General features: G+C 42.5%; 1 protein-coding gene across 1 annotated transcript; it reads right to left on the reverse strand.

The window, feature by feature from the left end:
• Positions 1–201: 201 nt before the first annotated feature.
• On the reverse strand, positions 202–1,972 carry LOC122723739 (cytochrome P450 83B1-like). The gene is made up of 2 exons (XM_043957097.1): positions 1,051–1,972; positions 202–879 (listed from the first exon to the last, which is right to left on the reverse strand). The coding sequence occupies exons 1-2, from the start codon at positions 1,933–1,935 to the stop codon at positions 271–273; spliced, it is 1,494 nt and encodes a 497-aa protein (XP_043813032.1). The 5' UTR covers positions 1,936–1,972; the 3' UTR covers positions 202–270.
• Between the last annotated feature and the right edge of the window lie 21,119 nt (positions 1,973–23,091).

Genomic DNA, 23,091 nt, shown 5'->3' on the forward strand with positions numbered 1-23,091 from the left:
TTATGAACTCAGCTTTTGACGAAAATAATAATAATAACAAAAGCTCATCTTTTACTAAAATCAAGCACAAACATAATAAACATACATTATTTAAAAGAAGATAACTACAACTTCTTCTTATATAGTGGTTGCATACCAAGGAAATTATTGCTCAAATATACATGGAACTAATATATAAATACACGAGTTTTTTTTTTTTTTTTCTTATTTTTATATTCCTCAAGAATCCTATCGAGGTAAGTTTTTCCTTCATATGCATGTGTCCAAAGGTCAGGCATACTTCCTGGCCATAAGGCAAAGAGCATTTTTCTTGTGCATGGCAATGCCTGGTTGCACATCCATGTCCAAGTCTTCCTTCTTCATTCCAACAGGCATCTCCCAATGAAATTTGTAAAGCAAATTAGCCAGAGATACCTCCACATTTGCGAGACCCATAAACATCCCGGGGCAAATTCTTCTACCAGCTCCAAATGGTGTCAGCTCAAAATCTTGCCCTTTCAAGTCAATAGAGCTATTGATGAATCTCTCAGGATTAAACTCTTCTGGATTCTCCCAGATTTCAGGGTCTCTTCCGATTGCCCATGTATTCACATAAACTATAGTTTTAGCTGGTATGTCATATCCATCTAAAACGCAGTTTTCCATTGATTCCCTTGGCAATAATAAGGGAGCTGTGGGTTGTAGTCTCATTGTTTCTTTGATCACAGCTTGGAGATAAGGCAGTTGTTGACAATCAGCTTCTTCTACAAAGCCTTTCTTCCCCACAAGTTTTCTTACTTCTTCTTGAGCTTTCTTCATTGCCATGGGATTCTTCATAAGTAAGGTCATGGCCCAAACTACAGTAGCTGCGCTGGTGTCTGTTCCTGCCACAAACACGTTCTGTATAGAGCAAAAGAACAAAAAAAAAAGCATTATTATTGCATGGCTTCATATAAAGAAACTAAAGAAAGAATCTGTCTTTGCATATAATACAGTGTTTGCTTGGTTGAAAAAAAAAATATAAACGAATTAGAAAAGAAATTTTAAGTATATAAATTATCAGGAAGTTACCATAAGCACAGCTTTGATGTGATCAAAGGTGAGATCAACTTTAAAAGAACGGCTCTTCCATAATTGAAGTAAGATATCGAGAAAATCCTCCTCTGCAGGCTTTGACCTACTTGGGTCAAGGTGCTCTTTGATTATCTGTTCATAGAAGATATCAAATTCCTTGAAGTTTTTCTCTAGGCGATGGAAGAATCCAGTGAACTTATCAATAAAACCCAAGAAAGGAAAGTAATCTGAAACAAAAAAACATGTAAACAAGGCCTGAAGTTCTTTCAGCAACTCTTGAAATCTACTACTTTCAACCCCATCTTCCTCGTACCTCTTCCCAAAAGCTGTCCTACAAATTATAGTACTTGTCACTGACATCATGGCTTCAGACAAGTTTACAGGTTTCAAGGCAACGGCTGATTTGGAGATCTTTTCAAGCATGTGGGAAATTTCAAATTCTCTAATGGGACGGAAACTTTGCACTCTATTAGAGTTGAAGAGATAAACCACACAAATTTTTCTTATCTCTCTCCAATAAGCATTGTAAGATGAAAAAGCCACGTCTAAACCATTATACGAAAACTTTTGATTGCCAACTAAAGCAGGCCTGCTACAGAATTTAAGATCATGGGTTTTCATGACTTCTTTAGCCATTTTGGCTGAGGAAACTACGAGGATTGGTACAAAACCTAGACGCAACGACATTAAAGGACCATGCTTTTGAGAAAGCTGCCATAAGTAGGAGTGAGGGTTTAAGCTATCAAATTGATGCAAGTTGCCTATGAATGGAAGACCCTTTGGACCAGGTGGCAAATGAAGATTTCTTTTGGTTTTGAGTTTTCGGAGAAGAAATGAAAGAAGGAATGGAAGAGCTAACAGGAGAAGTACAAGCAAAACCATTTTGTGTGTTTCAACTCTGAATATGAGATATTATAAAAAGGAGACCACTGGTTACATATATATACAGATCCTTTCCTTTGTTGGAACAGCTCACGAAACTCCTTTAATGCAAAGATAAATGATTTCTTAGTTATTTTTACTTACACGGAGCATAAACAGATTAAAACACGACAATGTGTATGAAAATTTCAACAATTTGACGACTATGACCATTACAGTCCAGCTAAAACTAGTTGCCAACTGATAATTGTTTAGGAGGGAAGGAGAACAAGAGATTTGATCGAAGACTATAATTGGTCTATTGATTTTATTAATGTGAGGCTGAAAAAAGATATCATAAATAATTTAAAACTAACTTATTAAATTTAGCCTAACAATCATAATCTTAGAGTTAGCTTTCATCAACTTTTCAATGTGATTGTGAACTTGGATATAATTATGAACATGATTGTGAATAGAAAAATCTTTCTCTTGGCATTGAATGTGAATAGAGAGACTCCTTAATTTTCTAGCATTGCTCGTGAATAGAGAATTATCTTTTTTTGGCATTACTTATAAATGAAAAATTCTCTTATCCTAACATTGCTTGTGAATAGAGAATTCTTACCTTTTTTGATAGCAACTATTAAGTTTTTGGGAGGAGAGGAGGAAAGAGATTGATTGAGACTCCAATTTGTCTACTACTTTTATTGAAACATTCCGAGACTCCAATTTGTCTACTACTTTTATTGAAACATCCTGAAAATTTGAACCGTGAATAGTGTAATTCCCGAAAAGTGAATAAACCATTTAAAAATGCCTGATATTTTTACTACCCGTAAATAGTACTATTCAACTAACAATCAAATAATAAATTTGGAATTAGCTGATGAGCTAGGGGCAAGTGACAGCAGGGCCATTCAGATGGCGGGGTTCACCTTAAAGTGCAAGAAGGCACGGGAATGGTTCAAGTGTTATGTGGACCCGAGACTAGACGGTATGACATGGGAGGAATTTGCGAATGAGTTCGCTGGATGGGCTTTTCCAGACAGTTCCAGAGAACTGAAGATGATTGAGTTTGAGCAACTGAGGCAGTCAGAGCACATGGGTGTAGAGGAGTTCACGGATAAATTCTTGGAGTTATTGCCTTTTTCAGGGCAAGCTCTAGATACAGATACGAAGAAAGCCAAGAGGTATGTTATGAAGCTGCATTCCAGGTACTCCTCGTTGATTCAGTCAGCTGAGAGAGAAAGTTTCCACACTGTGGTGGATATGGCTCGAAGAATGGAAGCAAGTGCTATAGTTGAGGGGTCAGTGAAGCAGTCAGTGACCCAGTCTTCAGGGGTTAAGACCCCAGGCAGAGGAGGACCAGGTTTCTCTTCTCAGAGCTCAGGTAAGAAGAGGTGGGATAACACCACCAGGAAGCCGAAGAAGAATAAGTTTTGGAACAAGTTGAAATCCGGTCTGGAATTTGGCGGTGGCTCGAGCTCAGGCTCAGATGGTACAGAATGCCAGAGATGTGGAAGACCGCACAGGGGAGTGTGTCGAGCTGGGACTAATACATGTTTCAGATGTGGACAGGAGGGACACATAGCTCGGGAGTGTCCTAGAGCGCCTTTTATGGGCCAGCCCTAGCAGACAGCTTCTGGTACTGTGGCACAGCCAGCAGTTCCAGCCACAACTCAGGGCAGTGGCAGAGGTAGAGGGAGAGGAGCAGCCTCTTCTTCTGGTTCCCGAGGTGAAGGTCCATCAGCTCCAGCCAGGATCTTCACCATGACTCAGCAGGAGGCTAACACATCCAACACCGTGGTGTCAGGTAATCTCGTTATTGGGTGTTCTGATGTGTATGCATTAATGGACCCGGGTGCATCTCATTCATTTATTGCTCCGAGAGCCGTTGAGAGGTTGGGTCTGATAGTCTCTGGGTTAGAGTGTCCCCTATGGGTCAGTGGACCCAAGTGTGACCCGTCAGTGGCAGTGTCAGTCTGCCAGTACAGTCCAGTTTTTGTTGAGGGAAGATGCCTCTCCGCCGACCTTGTGGTTCTAGATTTGACAGACTTTGACGTCATTCTAGGGATGGATTGGCTATCTACCCATGGTGCTACCTTGGACTGCAGAGACAAGGTAGTCAAGTTCAGAGATCAGGACGGGTCAGAGGTCGTCTTCAGAGGAGACAAGAGGGGCACACCTAGAGGTCTGATATCAGCTCTTCAGGCTCGTAGGTTGCTTAGGAAGGGATGTCAGGGGTACTTAGCTCATGTGAGAGAGCTAGACAGTCAGGTCAGGGAGCCGGCCTCGGTGCCAGTTGTCAGAGAGTTTCAGGATGTCTTTCCAGATGAGCTTCCAGGTTTACCACCTGCTAGGGAGATAGAGTTCGAGATAGAGTTGGTGCCTGGAACTAGACCGATCTCTATCCCTCCCTACAGGATGGCCCCAGCCGAGTTGAAGGAGTTGAAAGAGCAGTTGCAAGAGCTGGTAGAGAAGGGCTTCATCCGACAGAGTACCTCACCTTGGGGTGCTCCGGTCTTGTTTGTGAGAAAGAAGGATGGGTCCTTCAGACTTTGTATCGACTACAGGCAGTTGAACAAAGTCACTACCAAAAATAGGTACCCTCTGCCAAGGATCGATGATCTATTCGACTAGCTAGCAGGAGCGGGTTGTTTCTCCAAAATAGATCTGAGATCGGGGTACCATCAGCTAAGGATAAGGGATGAAGATGTGCCGAAGACAACTTTCAGGACCAGATATGGGCATTTTGAGTTCCTTGTAATGCCGTTCGGGTTAACCAACGCCCCTGCAGCATTCATGGATCTCATGAACATAGTGTTTAGTCAATACCTGGATCACTTTGTTATTGTCTTCATAAATGATATCTTAGTGTATTCCAGGAATGCAGAGGAGCATGCCCATCATCTGAGGTTGGTTCTGCAGACTTTGAGGGAACATGGCTTGTATGCCAAGTTCTCTAAATGTGAGTTCTGGCTGAGGAGCATTTCGTTCTTGGGGCATGTAGTGTCAGAGAATGGGATTGAGGTGGACCCCAAGAAGACAGAAACTGTGGCTAACTGGCCTAGACCCACTTCAGTGACGGAGATCAGAAGTTTCTTGGGTTTGGCAGGTTACTACAGGAGGTTCGTTCAGGACTTCTCAAAGATAGCAGCTCCTCTGACCAGGTTAACCAGGAAGAATCAGAAGTTTCTGTGGACCGACCAGTGCGAGGAGTGTTTTGAAGAGCTTAAGAAGAGGTTGACTTCAGCACCAGTGTTAGCTCTGCCATCCAGTGATGAAGACTTTACAGTCTTTTGTGATGCGTCCCGTGTGGGACTGGGTTGTGTGCTAATGCAGAATGAGAGGGTGATCGCTTATGCTTCTAGGCAGCTGAAGAAGCATGAGTTGAATTACCCCACACATGACCTGGAGATGGCAGCAGTAATCTTTGCACTCAAGATGTGGAGGCACTACCTCTATGGGGTTAAATGTGAGATCTTTACAGATCATAAAAGCCTGCAGTACATCCTGAGTCAAAGAGATTTGAACTTGAGACAGAGAAGATGGGTGGAGCTGCTGAGTGACTATGATTGCAGGATTCAGTATCATCCGGATAAGGCGAATGTCGTGGCAGACGCCCTAAGCCGTAAGTCACTAGGCAGTTTATCCCACATATCGGCAGAGAGGAGGCCAGTGGTGAAGGAGTTTTACAAGCTCATTGAGGAAGGTCTACAGATGGAGTTATCTGGTACGGGTGCCTTGGTGGCCCAGATGAGAGTAGCACCCGTGTTTCTGGAGCAGGTGGCTCAGAAACAGCATGAGGACCCGGAGTTAGTGAAGATTGCCAGGACTGTTCAGTCAGGCAATGATAGTGAGTTCAGATTTGACAGCAAAGGGATCCTCCGCTATGGGAGCAGACTATGTGTGCCAGATGACATAGGGCTAAAAGGAGACATTATGAGAGAGGCTCATAATGCAAGATACAGCGTTCACCCCGGAGCCACCAAGATGTATCAAGATCTGAAGAAGGTTTATTGGTGGCCAGCGATGAAGAAAGAAGTGGCACAGTTTGTGTCCGCCTGCGAAGTATGTCAGAGGGTGAAGCTGGAACATCAGAAGCCGGCTGGAATGCTTAACCCGCTACCTATTCCAGAGTGGAAATGAGAAAATATAGCTATGGACTTCGTAGTGGGGTTACCGGCGGCGTCCAACAGAGTGGACTCCATATGGGTGATTGTGGACAGACTCACAAAATCTGCTCACTTCATTCCTGTCAGGAGTGGCTACTCTGTGGACAAGTTGGCGCAGGTATATGTGGATGAGATCGTCAGGCTGCATGGGGTTCCTGTTTCGATAGTGTCAGATAGAGGGCCCCAGTTCACCTCCAGATTTTGGCGGAGTCTGCAGAATGCCATGGGTACTAGGTTGGATTTTAGTACTGCCTTCCACCCCCAGACGGACGGACAGTCCGAAAGGACCATCCAGACTATCGAGGATATGCTTAGAATGTGTGTGCTGGATTTTGGCGGTTCTTGGAGGCAGCATCTACCTTTAGTGGAGTTTGCCTACAATAACAGCCATCATGCTAGCATCGGGATGGCTCCATATGAAGCTTTGTACGGAAGGAAGTGCAGATCACCTGTTTGCTGGGAAAAAGTTGGAGAAAAGGCCTTGGCAGGGCCTGAGCTAGTAGAGATCACCAGCAGGATGGTACCCATAATCAGAGAGAGAATCAAGACTGCTGCCAGCAGACAGAAGAGCTATGCAGACGTCCGCAGAAGACAGTTAGAGTTTCAGGAGGGGGATCTGGTATTGCTCAAGGTGTCTCCTATGAAGGGAGTGGTTCGCTTCGGGAAGAAAGGTAAACTAGCCCCACGATACATCGGACCCTTTGAAATCTTGCAAAAGATTGGGAATGTATCGTACAAGCTGGACTTACCTGCTTCTATGGCAAGAATCCATCCGGTTTTCCATGTTTCAATGTTGAGGAAGTTTGTGTCAGATCCGAGCAAGGTTCTTAGTGAGCCTGATGTGGAGGTCCAAGAGGATCTCACCTATGTTGAACAGCCAGTGCGGATCATAGACACCCAGATCAGAAAGTTAAGAAACAAGGAAATTCCGATGGTGAAAGTCCTGTGGAACCACCACAATTTGGAGGAATGCACTTGGGAGACACGGGAGTCTATGCTCTAGCAGTACCCTCATCTCTTTTAAGGTTAGATATCTATGTGTTTATGTGCTATGTATGTATGTTATGTTTTATGCCATGCTATGTGTGCTAGTTGAGGTACATTCAGGGACGAATGTTCATAAGGGGGGGAGAATGTAATACCCGGCTAGACTCCGGTATCGGAATTCCTACCGTCCGGTGGAATCTCGAATGTCGAAAGCCTCTAGTAGGGTAGAAACATGTTTTCATAAAATGTTTTAAGGTATTTCATGGTTTTAAGTATGAAAATTAAATGAGTTTTTGCATGAAAAGTCTTTGGAGGAAAACCCAGGTTCGGCCGCCGAAAGTCAAGTTCGGCCGCCGAACATGCATGCGTTTTGGAGGCACGTTAGGCCCCCGAAAGCATGAGGGAGGGAAGTCCAGGTTCGGCCGCCGAAACCCAAGTTCGGCCGCCGAACATGGCATGCATGCGGAGGCACTTTCGGCCCCCGAACGTGGCCTGGCTAGCCACCTATAAAAGGGTCACTTAGCCGAAATGGGCGAGCTTTCTCCCATTTTCGGCCATAGCTAGCTTCCGACCTCCCTCTCCCCAGATCTTGTGTTCTTTCTCCAAATCTCCTCCATTTTTCTTGAGTTTTCACCTCTCATTGCAAGTTTTGAGCATTTAAGACAGGTTTTGGAGCTTTGGGAACTCAGGAGCTCATTTGCTTGGATCTCCGAGTTTAGGTCGTCTCTCTCTCTATCATCAAGAGGTAAGAGCCGGTCTTAAGCTCATTGTATGTTTTAAGTAAGTTTTAAGTTGTTTTATGGGGTAGAATGCATGTTTAGCTCATAGTTAGGTTTATGGGTTTTATATGTGTTTTTGAGCAATGTGAGTTGCTTGTGTGTTGTAGTTGGGGTTTTTGTTGGTTTGATGCCCCTAGGAGCTTGTATGTTTGCTTGTGAATGCTTGGGAATGTTGTAGAATAGGTTTATGCATGATTGGTGAGTTTGGAGGCAAAAATGCATAAGGGAGCCAAGTTTCTGCCCTTTGGCAGAAACCAGGTTCGGCAGCCGAAGGAACTTTCGGCCGCCGAACATGGCTGAGGAGGCAGGCCTTTCGGCTGCCGAAGTTGCCCCCGAAAAGAGACTTTCGTCTCTGTCTGGGACTTTCGGCCGCCGAAGGTGCCGCCGAACCTGCCTGACTTTCGGCTCTGGAGGGACTTTCGGCCGCCGAACCTGCCGCCGAAAGTGCCCTGTCCAGCCATTTCTTGCATGTTTTTATGTAGTTGTTTTATGATGTTTTAGGGGGTTTTTGGGGAGTATATTAGAGTTATGTTTATGTATGTTTGGTCCCTCATTGGAGTCCACCTGTGTAGGTTCGGACCCGAGGAACCGAGGACCCCAGCAGTGAGCCAGCTGCTACAGAGTTTATCAGAGCTAGCCAGAGGTGAGTGGAATAAACCTTAAGTTTTAAAATAAATGAAATATGAATTTTGAGCATGATCCATGCATCATGAATGCCATGAGATATAGTAGGTTGTTTGCATTAGTATTCACGAATATGTTGCATTGCATTATGATGTTGATGTGGATTGGTTATTGGATGATCCTTTAGTCCTCATATGGTATGATGATGTTACGGCATGATATGGTATGGAAGTCCAGGTTGTACCCATTCTACGTCCCTGGCACGATGTAAGAGAAAGTCCAGGTTGTACCCATTCTACGTCCCTGGCACATTGGTATGTATGATATGTTATGTTAAGAGAAAGACCGGTTGTACCCATTCTACGTCCCGGCACTTTGGAATGGAGAGGACTATAGGTGACAATACCATCCGAGATGTGATTTGTTGTGATGTGTTGCATTTCATGAAAGCATGAAATTTTAATATATGATTTCACTATTCTGCTCACTGGGCTTTGTAGCTCACCCCTCTCCCCTAACCCCAGATATGCAGGTACAGGGTAGACCAGAAGGTTAGCCAGAGTTTTGAAGTATGTCTATGTAATAGTTAGAGTGTGGACATGACAATTGTACTATGATGTAATGTAAGAGATTGCAGTATGTTATGTAATAAGGTATATTGAGGTTATAGATGTGCTTGACCCTATGAGTATTGTAATCCCTTGTTGATGCATGATCTTAGATATTTGTTGATACAGATGTTAGCCAACTCAACACATGTTTATCGCCCATTGGGGCATTGATGAGATCCCACAGAGGGGTCAAGTTTATGATTATGTTTTAGTGCATGCACAGGTTGAGCTTGGTGTATGAGAAATGAATGAAAGAAAAGTTTAAATTTTTATGCATGTTGTTGATCATGTATGGGATTAAACAGGTTTACAGGTTACATGTCAGGCTTGCTACGGGTCCCGGCGGCCTTAAGCCGATCTGGATCCTAGCGCCGGTAGCGGTCCAATTTTCGGGTCGTTACAATGTTGAGGGAGGATTAGATGAAAATTTTAAATAAGTTTATAAAAACTGAATTTGAATTTGAAAGTAAAATAAAATTTAAATAGTTGTATTAAATGTTGTATGAGAATTTAATAAATTTATATAGTGAAAAATGATGTTAAATGTAAATATTAAGAATTAAAGATAAATTGGTTAAAATTATAAAAGTATAATAATAAATTTGTAAAATTAAAATAATTTATAAATTTAAATGTAAAATATTTTATTTTATTATTACTCGGTGTAAAAGTAATAATAATAGTTTAAGGGTGAAAAAAAAATAATAATAAATAATAAAAATTTTAAAGGAATGAACAGTAAATATCTGAATTTAAAATATATCAATAGATTTTCATATTAAATAAATTATTTATTAAAAAATTTAATATGATTAAAGTAAATAACATGTAAATAATTATATTTATAAAATTATAGTAAAGTTAAGGATATTAAAAAATTATATAAAAATTGTATAAAATATATATTAATGTATATCTTATATTTTTAATAAAATTAAAGAAAGAAAAATTGAATTTGTATATGCTGAAAGAAATGTATATAGCTGAAATATTTAAGGGTAATCATATTTAAATAATTTAGGAATTTTAAAAAATATGTGCAAATGCAAATGATGAATACGATAAAATTTTATATATGTATAAAATAATATGATTTATATAAGATTACGTAATATGTATTATTGAATAAATCATCGTATTGAAAAGTATATGAGTTACAATATTTTATTTAGTTGAATTTTAAATTTATGTTATTGATAAATATAAGCATGTTAGTAAGAAAATAACAGTTAATGATAATAATTAACTCTAATAAATTTAATGAGAGTAGTAGTTAATATAAGAATATGAACATATCCAAATTTAGCGGTACTATACTACAAACTACATATATTTCAATACTCGATGTAGGGTATCCTACAATATAAGTTCTCGAACCCTACCGATTTAGCTTTCGAGCTCTATAGTTTCGGTACTTAATACTCTACGATTATAGTTTTTCTTATCTAATTTTATGGTCCTTTAGAGCTTATAAGGATAAGAGCTAAAAGATTTATAATAAATGAAAAATAATAAAATTATTATAAAAAAAATTATTAAAAAGACATGTATCTAAAGAAATGGATACATTATGCAAGAAATTTCTCAATAATATATAGAATAAAATTTATTTATTAAATTAATAATAATATTTTTTATATTATTAATTTTTCAATTAAACCGTTAGAGAACTCATATTTATAAATTTAAAGTAAATATTTTATATAGTTTAATATTTTAAAACAACATGAGAAATGTTTAAAATTTAAAGAATTAAAAAAAATAAAGAGAGAAAGGGAATATTGTTTGATTATTAATTTATTTATATAATAAAAAATAATTATTTTATAAAATAGAAATTATAACAAAGTATAAAATAAATAATATTTCTCTTAAATATATGAAATAGATTGATATGTAAAGCACAATATGGAATCAAATATAAATTTACTTGTACGATTAAAAATTTTGTTATAGACAAATGATTTGAAAAAAGATATTTGAAATTTCCTTAAAATATTGTAGTATGCTATATGCTATAGTTTTAATGTTATATTTTTTTATTATTAATTAAACTACCAATATAAAGAATATGGTAATGTATTTAAATTTAATTATATATAAAAAGTTCTATGTTATATAATGCTAATTGATTAAGATAATTTACCCATTGCTCTAAATAATTTACTCCGTTGAATGCTAAAAAAGAATTATATATATTTTATTTAAGTTTTTTTTAATGGATTAATAATGCTCTATTTCTTTTTTACATTGTAATTTAAAGATAATCTAGCAACTTTTTAAATTTGCTTTGTAAAGTATTTTATAAGAAAAATTGAGCACCACTAAGCAAATTGTTTAACGTGTAAGTAAATTAAGATATGTATCAATCGAATCAGAATTATATTAAGTATGTTTTATAAATTTTATATAAAGTTGATTTTAAAAAACATGGTATACATAAAGTTTTAGATATGAAAGTTGTATAAAATTATGAATGATATATTTTTAGAGATTTTTATTTTAGTGTAAGTATATAGTTATTAGTATAAGATTTTGTATTGAGATGAGATTAATGAGAGCATGTGAAATATATGATTTGAGTTGAAATTATGTTGGTTATTGAAAGAAGTTGGGGGTTAGGATTGATTTTTATAGGAAAGCAATTTTACTATTTCTATGTGTAATTAGATCCATATTATAGAGGAAACCGACGAATTTTCAGTAAAATAAAATAGCTATAAATTATATGATATTAATTAAAAGAAAAATAAAAAAAACTATCAAACATTTCTGATTCTTCTAATTAAATATCCAGTAGAGGTGTTATATTTATTAATATAATAGTATTTATACATTAAAATATAATTGAAAGCTGAAAGGAGATTATAAATAATTTTAAATTTTAAATAAATTTAAAATCTTAATAAAATAATTTTAAAAATTAATTTATTGAATTTAGCCCAACAATTATAATTTTAGATTTGTTCAATTTTTTTAATAATAACACAATATTCGATTTTAGAGTATTACTATTCACTATTATTTCAGACGGTTCACTTAATTGTACTGGTAAACTTTTTTTATAAATTTACTAATAAAATATAATTTTTTGAGTCAGTATGGCTCTAATATTAATTGTATTCGTATAATTAAAATTATAATAAATAAATTGAGAATCATTTTTATATTTAGTTCAAAATAGTTGATTCAAATGTATTTTCATATACTGTGCTAAATTCCCCATGTAGAAACTAATCCCACCGCCAGTAGGTGTTAACGATGACTAAGACCTTGCCATTGTTTTTTTTTTTTTTTTGGATTCATGTCATATATGGACTTTTATATACGTATACTCGTTGATGACTACAAAGACCAAGCCCTCGCCACCGTTTCGTCTCTGCTTTGAATTCGTGTCATATATGAGCTCTTATACATATAATGTTGATGACTATTGATGACCGTTGGGCTTCATCATCCTAGTATGGGGCGAGGCCTGCGAGGACAGTATTGATCCAAGGCCTATGAAGCCTCTCTAATGGGCCGGTCTTACTTCTCCAGCCCTGATTTAGTCTCGCCAAGTGGGCCGAGTCACTCACAAGCCTCAGCCTACCCATCACGAGCTCGACCTTGAAACGTGACAGGAGAAAGGATAGTAGACCCGATCATCTCACAGCCCTGTCTACACGCGCGCTGGGGGAAATTAAATGGCCGCCTGGCGTGGAGAGGGCCTCTGACGCTTTCGTACGTATGGACCTGTATGACAGAGACAGGTGGTACTGTAGCTGAGAGGCCGTTAGGCATCACTAACAGACAAAAGGAAAGGAATAAAAGGGAAATAGCACCTTCACCCCAGACAAGCTTACACAACCATTGTAAACCCTATTCTCTGGATCTCAGAACATCAATTGGCACCGTCTATAGGAACGAAGGAGACCTTTTTGTCACTAGAGTTCCTTTTTAGCAAAACCCACTAAGATCCATAATGGCAAACCATAATGAAAATCACGCTGTTAACACCCCAAATGACCTAAGCTCTGCCCAGGAGGGGCAGCAGTTATCTTTTTCCAGTCCCACAACCCCGGCAAGCCAACCACCAATGCTACCTGTTCCCTTACCAAGTTCAACAGGAAACACGTCCCAAAACACCCTCTCCAACCAAGAGCTCTAAACCATAGCCCTTCAACTACAAAACACCGCCCACTGGCTGGGACAAATGATGCAACAGAGGGGTCTCAATACCCCGTTAAATGTGTCTCACATAGTGGAAGCAACCCCTGTTGTAGAGCCTCAACCTACCTTTGACCACCCAGCCCCTCAACAAAGCAGCCACAGTGCTGGAGTGGGAAGCAGAGGAGTTGGTAGAAAGGAGGAGCCAATAGCTAGAGTTCATGGAAGGAGGGTAAGGGAGCTTATCGACAACGATGAAGCAGAAAGCTATTCTGCAGAAACGGCCAGGAGGACAAGGAGTGAGGAATGGAGAGAAGGATATCGCTTGGAAAAAAGGCCGAGACAAGAGGAGGAAGACGTGGATCAGAAGTTGCAGAAGATGAGACAGCAGCTTTTGGCCGAGCTGGGGGCAAAAGAGAACAGCCAGACTTTCTTACCCACCTCCTCACCCTTCTCGGGATGGATCCAACAGGAGACCATCCCTAAGAAATTCATGATGCCACCTATGGCAACGTACGACGGAGTAGGGAACCCAAGGGAGCACATCCTCAACTATAAAACCTTTATGGAGCTGCAGACCCTGTCGAATGCCTTAATGTGCAAGGTATTCCCTACAATGCTCATAGGACCGACAAGGGCTTGGATCAATAGTTTGGAGATAGGGAGTATTAGGAGTTTTAGCGACCTCGCCAACATCTTCGTCAGCCGGCTCATAGTAGGAGTACTAGTTGACAGGAAAACCAGTTATCTAAAGACAGTCAGACAGAAGAAGAGTGAATCCCTGAGGGAGTACGTAGCCTGTTTCAACACAGAGGTCCTACAGATCCCCGAGTTGGATGAAGGCCGGGCTATGGAAGCCATGCAGAAGGGGACCACCTCCCCTGAGTTCTTTGTCTCACTATGCCGAAAACCACCCACCTCCTTAGCAAAGTTGATGAAAAGACTAGAGAAGTATATAAGGCAAGATGACGCCTTAACAACCAGCAGGTTTGCTAAAGAGGCTGCAGATAAAGGAAAAGCCCCGGAAGAAAGGAGGTCGGACAGGCATGAAGGATGGCATAACAAAAGACCCGAGGTATACAAACAGTCCTGAGACAGAAGAGAGCAAAGACCACTCCCGCCTCGGGTCCCAGAAGCGATAACACCCCTCAATGCCTCCAAAGCTAAAGTGCTCATGGCCGTTCAAGATAAGGAGTTCCTTCAGTGGCCCAAGCCCATGAGGGCAGAAGCAAACCGGAGAGATCCTGATAAATACTGTCAGTATCACTGCACTCATGGTCACGACACTAACAACTGCTGTCAGCTGATCAGTAAGATCGAGAGGCTGATAAAAAGAGGACATCTCCGAAACTTTGTGAAAAAACCCGAAGGGGAGAGACCTTAGCAGAATCCCGTAGCAGAAAGACCTATGAGATTGGGAGCAAGACCAGTGACTGATGGTTCCAGCGGAACCATTAATATGATTGTCGGTGGGACTGGAGGTTGGATGAGCAGGAGAGGAAAGAAGAGAGAACGAGAGGAGGAAAGAGGCAGTAGCGAAATCATACAGGTAGTGGAACATTCCCCGACAATCATCTCTTTCTCCCCCGAAGACGCCCATGGCATCCAAATGCCTCATGATGATGCCCTTTTCATCGAGGCAGTAATCCATAACTACCGAGTCCAGAAGATCCCGATTGATGATGGAAGCAAAGTAAATTTATTACCATACAGGGTCTTCCAGCAGATGGGAATACCAGAAGAGCAGTTGGTAAGGGACCAAGCTCCAGTGAAGGGGATCGGAGGAACTCCAATAACCATGGAACGAAAAGTGAAGGTGGCTTTGACTCTGGGAGAACTACTGTAACGACCCGAAAATCGGACCGCTACCGGCGCTAGGATCCAGATCGGCTTAAGGCCGCCGGGACCCGTAGCAAGCCTGACATAAAACCTGTAAACCTGTAAAATCCCATACATGATCCACAACATACAAAAAAATTAAAACTTTTCTTTTCATGAACATCAACCAAACTCAACCTGTGCATAAACATAAACATAACTTTGATCCCTCTGTGGGATCTCATCAGTGCCCCCAATGGGTGATATAACATCTGTTGAGTTGGTCTACATAAACATCATCAAAATCTCTAAGATCATGTATTAAAGGGATAGCACAATCTATGGTCAAGCACACTTCTAATATCCATATACATCATCTCATTACATGACTACACTGATTAAGACTTTACATTACAATTTGATCATGTCCATTGCTAACTATTACATAAACAAAACTTCATTACTCTATCTGGACTCCTGCTCTAGCCTGTACCTGCAAGCCTGGGGGTAAAGGGAGAGGGGTGAGCTAAAAGCCCAGTGAGCGGAGCTATTAAAACACATTAACACTATGCTCTATGAAATGCATCATAACACAGACAATTCACATAAGGGTTGGGTGAACTTGTCACCAATTAGTCCAAGCTAACATGGTGCCAGGCCGTAGCATGGGGTCCTGGTCTTCCTGTCATACATACATTACTTACCATTATTCCAGGGCCTCCTCTGGGCTCCTGGTCTTCGAGTCCACAATCGTGCCAGGCCGTAGAATGGGGTCCTGGTCTTTCATTTCCGTGCCAGGCCGTAGAATGGGGTCCTGGTCTTCCTGTCATGGACTAATTGGGTCATCCAACATTCACCCACATCAACAACAATCGATGCAATGCAGCATATTCGTGAATACTAATGCAATCATCCTATTGCATAATCATGATGCATGAAATATGATAAAACATTTAATTTAAAAGATTAAGATTAGTTCCACTCACCTCTGGTAGACTCTGACAACACCGAAGCAGCTGGACTCACTGCTGGGGTCCTCGGTTCCTCGGGTCCGAACCTACACAGGTAGACTCAATGAGGGACCAAACATGCTAGAACATAACTCTAAACTACTCCCCAAAAACCCCCTAGAACATCATGAAATAATCACATAAAAACATGCAAGAAATGGCTGAACAGGGCACCTTCGGCGGCAGGTTCGGCGGCCGAAAGTCCCTCCAGAGCCGAAAGTTAGGCAGGTTCGGTGGCACCTTCGGCGGCCGAATCTCCCAGACAGATCCGAAAGTCTTCTTTCGGGGGCAAGCTTCGGCAGCCGAATGCTGCCTCCACAAGGGGGTTCGGCGGCCGAAAGTCCCTTCGGCTGCCGAACCTGGTTTCTCCCAAATGGGCAGAAACTTGGTTCAAATGAACCTCTTGCCTCCCAAAACCTCAAATCATGCATATAGCTCAACTAGGACATGCATACAAGTTCCTAGGGGTCTCAAACAATCATATGCCCCAACTACAACACTTCAAACACACACAATCAACACACATTGTTCAAAACATCAATATTAACCCATAACTCAACATATATCCTAACATGCATTTCTACCCAAAGAACTCATAAAATCTTACTTAAAACACATAAGGAGCTTAAGATCGGCTCTTACCTCTTGAAGATCGAGAGGGAAATGACCTAAACTTGGAGATCCACGAAAATGAGCTCTTGAGTTCCCAAAGCTCCAAAACTTGTTTCAAAAGTTCAAAACCTTCAATGCAAGCTTAAAACTCAAGAAAAATGGTGGGGATTTGAAGGAAAAACACTAGATTTGGAAGAGGGAGGTCGGAAGCTAGCTGTGGCCGAAAATGGGAGAAAGCTCGCCCATTTCAGTCAAGTGACCCTTTTATAGGTGGCTGGCCAGGCCACGTTCGGGGGCCGAAAGTGCTTCCGCATGCATGCCATGTTCGGCGGCCGAACTTGACTTTCGGCGGCCGAACCTGGGTTTTCCTCCAAGGACTTTTCATGCAAAAACTCATTTAATTTCATACTTAAAACATTAAAATTCATGAAAACATTTTATAAAACATGCTTTTACCCTTCTAGAGGTTCCCGACATCCGAAATTCCACCGGACGGTAGGAATTCCGATGCCGGAGTCTAGCCGGGTATTACATTCTCCCCCCCTTAAGAACATTCGTCCCCGAATGTTCCTCAACTAGCACATGCATAGCAAACAACATAACATACTTACAAAAACACATAAACTCACAAAAAACTAACCTTAGAAAAGATAAGGGTACTGCTGGAGCATGGACTCCCGTGTCTCCCAGGTGCATTCTTCCATATTGTGGTGGTTCCACAGGACTTTCACCATCGGGATTCCCTTGTTTCTCAACTTCCTAATCTGGGTGTCTAGGATCCGTACTGGCTGCTCAACATAGGTGAGATCCTCTTGGATCTCTATATCAGGCTCACTAAGAACCTTGCCCGGATCTGACACGAATTTTCTCAACATAGAAACATGGAAAACCGGATGGATTCGCTCCATTGAAGCAGGTAAATCCAGCTTGTACGATACATTCCCAATCTTTTGCAAGACTTCAAAGGGTCCGATGTACCGCGAAGCCAGCTTACCTTTCTTCCCGAACCGAACCACTCCTTTCATTGGAGACACCTTAAGCAATACTAGATCCCCCTCCTAAAACTCTACTTGCCTTCTGCGGATGTCTGCATAACTCTTCTGTCTGCTTGCAGCTGTCTTGATTCTTTCTCTGATTAAGGGTACCACCCTGCTGGTGATCTCTACAAGCTCAGGCCCTGCCAAGGCCTTTTCTCCAACTTCCTCCCAGCAAACGGGTGACCTGCACTTCCTCCCATATAAAGCTTCATATGGAGCCATCCCGATGCTAGCATGATGGCTGTTATTGTAGGCAAACTCTACCAAAGGTAGATGCTGCCTCCAAGAACCGCCAAAGTCCAGCACACACATCCTTAGCATATCTTCTATGGTCTGGATGGTCCTCTCTGACTGTCTGTCTGTCTGTGGGTGGAAGGCAGTGCTGAAATCCAATCTAGTACCCATAGCATTTTGCAGACTCCGCCAAAACCTGGAGGTGAACTGGGGCCCTCTATCTGACACTATAAAAACAGGAACCCCATGCAGTCTGACTATCTCATCAACGTACACCTGCGCCAATTTGTCCACAGAATAGCCACTCCTGACAGGGATGAAGTGAGCAGATTTGGTGAGTCTGTCCACAATCACCCATATGGAGTCCAATCTGTTGGACGTCGCCGGTAACCCCACTACGAAGTCCATAGCTATATTCTCCCATTTCCACTCTGGAATAGGTAGCGGGTTAAGCATTCCAGCCGGCTTCTGATGTTCCAGCTTCACCCTCTGACACACTTCACAGGCTTACACAAACTGTGCCACTTCTTTCTTCATGGCTAGCCACCAATAAACCTTTTTCAGATCTTGATATATCTTGGTGGCCCCGGGGTAAATGTTGTATCTTGCATTATGAGCCTCTCTCATAATGTCTCCCTTTAGCCCTATGTCATCTGGTACACATAAACGACTCCCATAGCGGAGGATCCCCTTATTGTCGAATCTGAACTCACTGTCCTTGCCCGACTGAACAGTCCTGGCAATCTTCACTAACCCTGGGTCCTCATGCTGTTTCTGAGCCACCTGCTCCAGAAACACGGGTGTCACTTTCATCTGAGCGACCAAGGCACCTGTACCAGACAACTCCAACTGTAGACCTTCATCAATGAGCTTGTAAAACTCCTTCACTACTGGTCTCCTCTCTGCCGTGATGTGGGATAGACTGCCCAGTGACTTCCGGCTTAGAGCGTCTGCCACAACATTCGCCTTACCCGGATGATACTGAATCTTGCAATCATAGTCACTCAGCAGCTCTACCCATCTCCTCTGTCTCAAATTCAAGTCTCTTTGACTCAGGATGTACTGTAGGCTTTTATGATCTGTGAAGATCTCACATTTTACCCCATAGAGGTAATGCCTCCACATCTTGAGTGCAAAGATTACTGCTGCCATCTCAAGGTCATGTGTGGGGTAATTTAACTCATGCTTCTTTAGCTGCCTAGAAGCATAAGCAATCACCCTCTCATTCTGCATAAGCACACAACCCAGTCCCACACGGGACGCATCACAAAAGACTGTAAAGTCCTCATCACTAGATGGCAGAGCTAAAACTGGTGCTGACGTCAACCTCTTCTTAAGCTCTTCAAAACCCTCCTCGCACTGGTCGGTCCACAGAAACTTCTGATTCTTCTTAGTTAGTCTGGTCAGAGGAGCTGCAATTTTTGAGAAGTCCGGAACGAACCTCCTGTAGTAACCTGCCAAACCCAAGAAACTCCTGATCTCTGTTACTGAAGTGGGTCTAGGCCAGTTAGCCACAGCTTCTACCTTCTTGGGGTCTACCTCTATCCCATTCTCTGACACTACATGCCCCAAGAATGAAATGCTCCTCAGCCAAAACTCGCACTTGGAGAACTTGGCATACAAGCCATGTTCCCTCAAGGTCTGTAGAACCAACCTCAGATGATGGGCATGCTCCTCTGCATTCCTGGAATACACCAAGATATCATCTATGAAGACAATAACGAAGTGATCCAGGTACTGGCTAAACACTCTGTTCATGAGGTCCATGAATGCTGCAGGGGCGTTGGTTAACCCGAACGGCATTACAAGGAACTCGAAATGCCCATATCTGGTCCTGAAAGCTGTCTTTGGTACGTCCTCTTCCCTGATCCTCAACTGATGATACCCGGACCTCAGATCTATTTTGGAGAAACAACCTGCTCCTGCTAGCTGGTCGAATAGATCGTCGATCCTTGGCAATGGGTACTTGTTCTTAGTAGTGACTTTGTTCAACTGCCTGTAGTCGATACAAAGTCTAAGGGATCCATCCTTCTTTCTCACAAACAAAACTGGAGCACCTCAGGGCGAGGTACTCGGTCGGATGAAGCCCTTGTCTACCAGCTCCTGCAACTGCTCCTTCAACTCTTTCAATTCTGCTGGCGCCATCCTGTAGGGAGGGATAGAGATCGGTCGGGTTCCAGGCATCAGTTCTATCTCGAACTCTATCTCCCTAGCAGGTGGTAAACCTGGCAGCTCGTCTGGGAACACATCTAAGAACTCTCTAACCACTGGCACCGAGGCGGGCTCTCTGACCTGACTGCTAAGCTCTCTCACATGAGCCAAATACCCGTGACATCCCCTCCTGAGCAACCTACGAGCCTGAAGAGCTGATATCAGACCTCTAGGTGTACCCCTCCTGTCTCCTCTGAAGACAACCTCAGACCCATCCTGACCTCTGAACCTGACTACCTTGTCCCTGCAGTCCAAGGTAGCACCATGGGTAGATAACCAGTCCATCCCTAGAATGACGTCAAAATCTGTCAAATCTAGAACCACAAGGTCGGCGGAAAGGCATCTTCCCTCAACAAAGACTGGACTGCACTGGCAGACTGACTCTGCCACTGATGGGTCACATTTGGGTCCACTGACCCAGAGAGGACACTCTAACTCAGAGATCATCAACCCCAACCTCTGTACGGCTCTCGGAGCAATAAAAGAATGAGATGCACCAGGGTCCATCAAGGCATAAACATCTGAACAACCAATGACTAAGTTACCTGCCACCACGGTGTTAGATGCATCTGCCTCCTGCTGTGTCATTGTGAAGATCCGTGCTGGAGCTGATGGACCTTCACCTCTGAAACCCGCTGAAGAAGAGGCTGCCCCTCTCCCTCTGCCTCTGCCACTGGCCTGAGTCATGGCTGGAGCTGCTGGCTGCGCTACACTGCCTGAAGCTGTCTGCTGGGACTGAGCCATCGGGACTGCTCTTGGACAATCTCGAGCCATATGCCCCTCCTGACCACATCTGAAACAGGCGTTCGTCCCAAACCGACATACTCCCTTGTGTGGCTTACCACACCTCGCACAAACTGCATTATCCGCACCAGAGCTTGAGCCACTTCCAAATCCCAGACTAGACTTAACTTTATTCCAGAACTTGTTCTTCTCACCCTTGGACTTACCCCATCTCTTACTGCCTGAAGCTGCTGCACTCAGGGTAGAGGGATCTAATCTTCCCCCACCCGGAGTTTTAGAATCGGAAGACTGTGCCACTGACTGCTTAACTGTCCCTTGAACGATGGCACTGGCCTCCATTTTCCTGGCCATATCTACTATGGCATGGAAGCTCTCCCTGTCCACTGACTGAATCAAGGAGGAATACCTGGAATGGAGTTTCATGACATACCTCCTTGACCTCTTCGAATCTGTATCCAGACTCTGCCCAGCAAAAGGCAACAGCTCCAAAAATCTGTCGGTGTACTCCTCTACACTCATTTCGTCCGTCTGCCTCAACTGTTCAAACTCTATCATCTTCAGCTCCCTTGAACTATCGGGAAAAGCCCATCCTGCAAACTCGTTTGCAAACTCTTCCCAAGTCATGCTGTCCACTCTCGGGTTCACATAATTTTTGAACCACTCCCGTGCCTTCTTGCACTTAAGCGTGAACCCGGCCATCTGAATGGCTCTACTGTCATCAGCCCCAATCTCATTTGTGATTACTTTAACCCTTTCAAGATACACAAATGGGTCATCCCCTTTTTCATACTGAGGAGCACCCAATTTCATGTAGTCAGTCATCTTAACCTTGCTCCCACTGGCTGAGCTAGGTCTAGGTGGCTGAACAACTGGGGCTGCTGGTTCTGCAGGTGGTGGAGGTGGTGCAACATTTTCTGAGGTAGGGTTTGCTGGATTTGGATAGTAGGGTGGAGGTGGATACATTGGGTACTGAGAGTATGGTGGGTAGTATGGTGGGTATGGCATCTGTGTGGGATAAGGGGTGAAACTAGGGTAATCCGATGTACCTCCCATCGAATACCCGGGATGTTGTGAGAAATGTGGGTAGTGGGGTGGCTGAACAAATCTCGAGGCCTGAGTGCCTCCTTGGGACTCTCCCATACCTTCCTCTGACATGCTAACTCCCAGACTGCCATCCCTTCTCTGTTCTACATCCATATCATCCCCCATGCCCTCAGACATTCCTCCCTGAACTGTTCCTCTGACTGATCTGCTTCTACCCAGATCCAACGACCTTCTAGGGTCTCTTGCTGCTCTCTCTCGGTTAGACCTACTAGACATTGCCCTAGGCAATGCTGGAGGACGGGCGCTCATGCCCTCATCCTCGGGCGGTACTCCAGTCAATCTTGCTGATCGACGAGTTCCTCGCATCCTGTTTTCTGAAAAACAGTGCACAGCACAAGCAACATTAGCATCATATGGTTCATGTGGGCACACATGAACCCGCATCACATACATCACATATCATAGCATATCATTAATGCACATGCTTATTATCATGGCATTTCACATCATCATGCAAGACAGGACTCCACATCCTATCCTAGTGGACATGATCTTTCCTATTGTGCTTGACCTTCTCTAACATCTATGAGCCCGACACTCTAAGTCCGACCATATGAACCTAGGGCTCTGATACCATTCTGTAACGACCCGAAAATCGGACCGCTACCGGCGCTAGGATCCAGATCGGCTTAAGGCCGCCGGGACCCGTAGCAAGCCTGACATAAAACCTGTAAACCTGTAAAATCCCATACATGATCCACAACATACAAAAAAATTAAAACTTTTCTTTTCATGAACATCAACCAAACTCAACCTGTGCATAAACATAAACATAACTTTGATCCCTCTGTGGGATCTCATCAGTGCCCCCAATGGGTGACATAACATCTGTTGAGTTGGTCTACATAAACATCATCAAAATCTCTAAGATCATGTATTAAAGGGATAGCACAATCTATGGTCAAGCACACTTCTAATATCCATATACATCATCTCATTACATGACTACACTGATTAAGACTTTACATTACAATTTGATCATGTCCATTGCTAACTATTACATAAACAAAACTTCATTACTCTATCTGGACTCCTGCTCTAGCCTGTACCTGCAAGCCTGGGGGTAAAGGGAGAGGGGT

Source organism: Manihot esculenta, chromosome 5 (genome assembly GCF_001659605.2).
Source record: "Manihot esculenta cultivar AM560-2 chromosome 5, M.esculenta_v8, whole genome shotgun sequence".
NCBI classification, from domain to species: domain Eukaryota; kingdom Viridiplantae; phylum Streptophyta; class Magnoliopsida; order Malpighiales; family Euphorbiaceae; genus Manihot; species Manihot esculenta.

What these genes read in the sequence shown, in the direction of transcription:
- LOC122723739 (XM_043957097.1), bottom strand. Translation starts at nt 1,935, where the DNA reads ATGGTTTTGCTTGTACTTCTCCTGTTAGCTCTTCCATTCCTTCTTTCA. An exon ending in ACATCAAAGCTGTGCTTATG is followed by an intron (nt 880 to 1,050) that starts GTAACTTCCTGA and finishes TGCTCTATACAG; the next exon opens with AACGTGTTTGTGGCAGGAAC.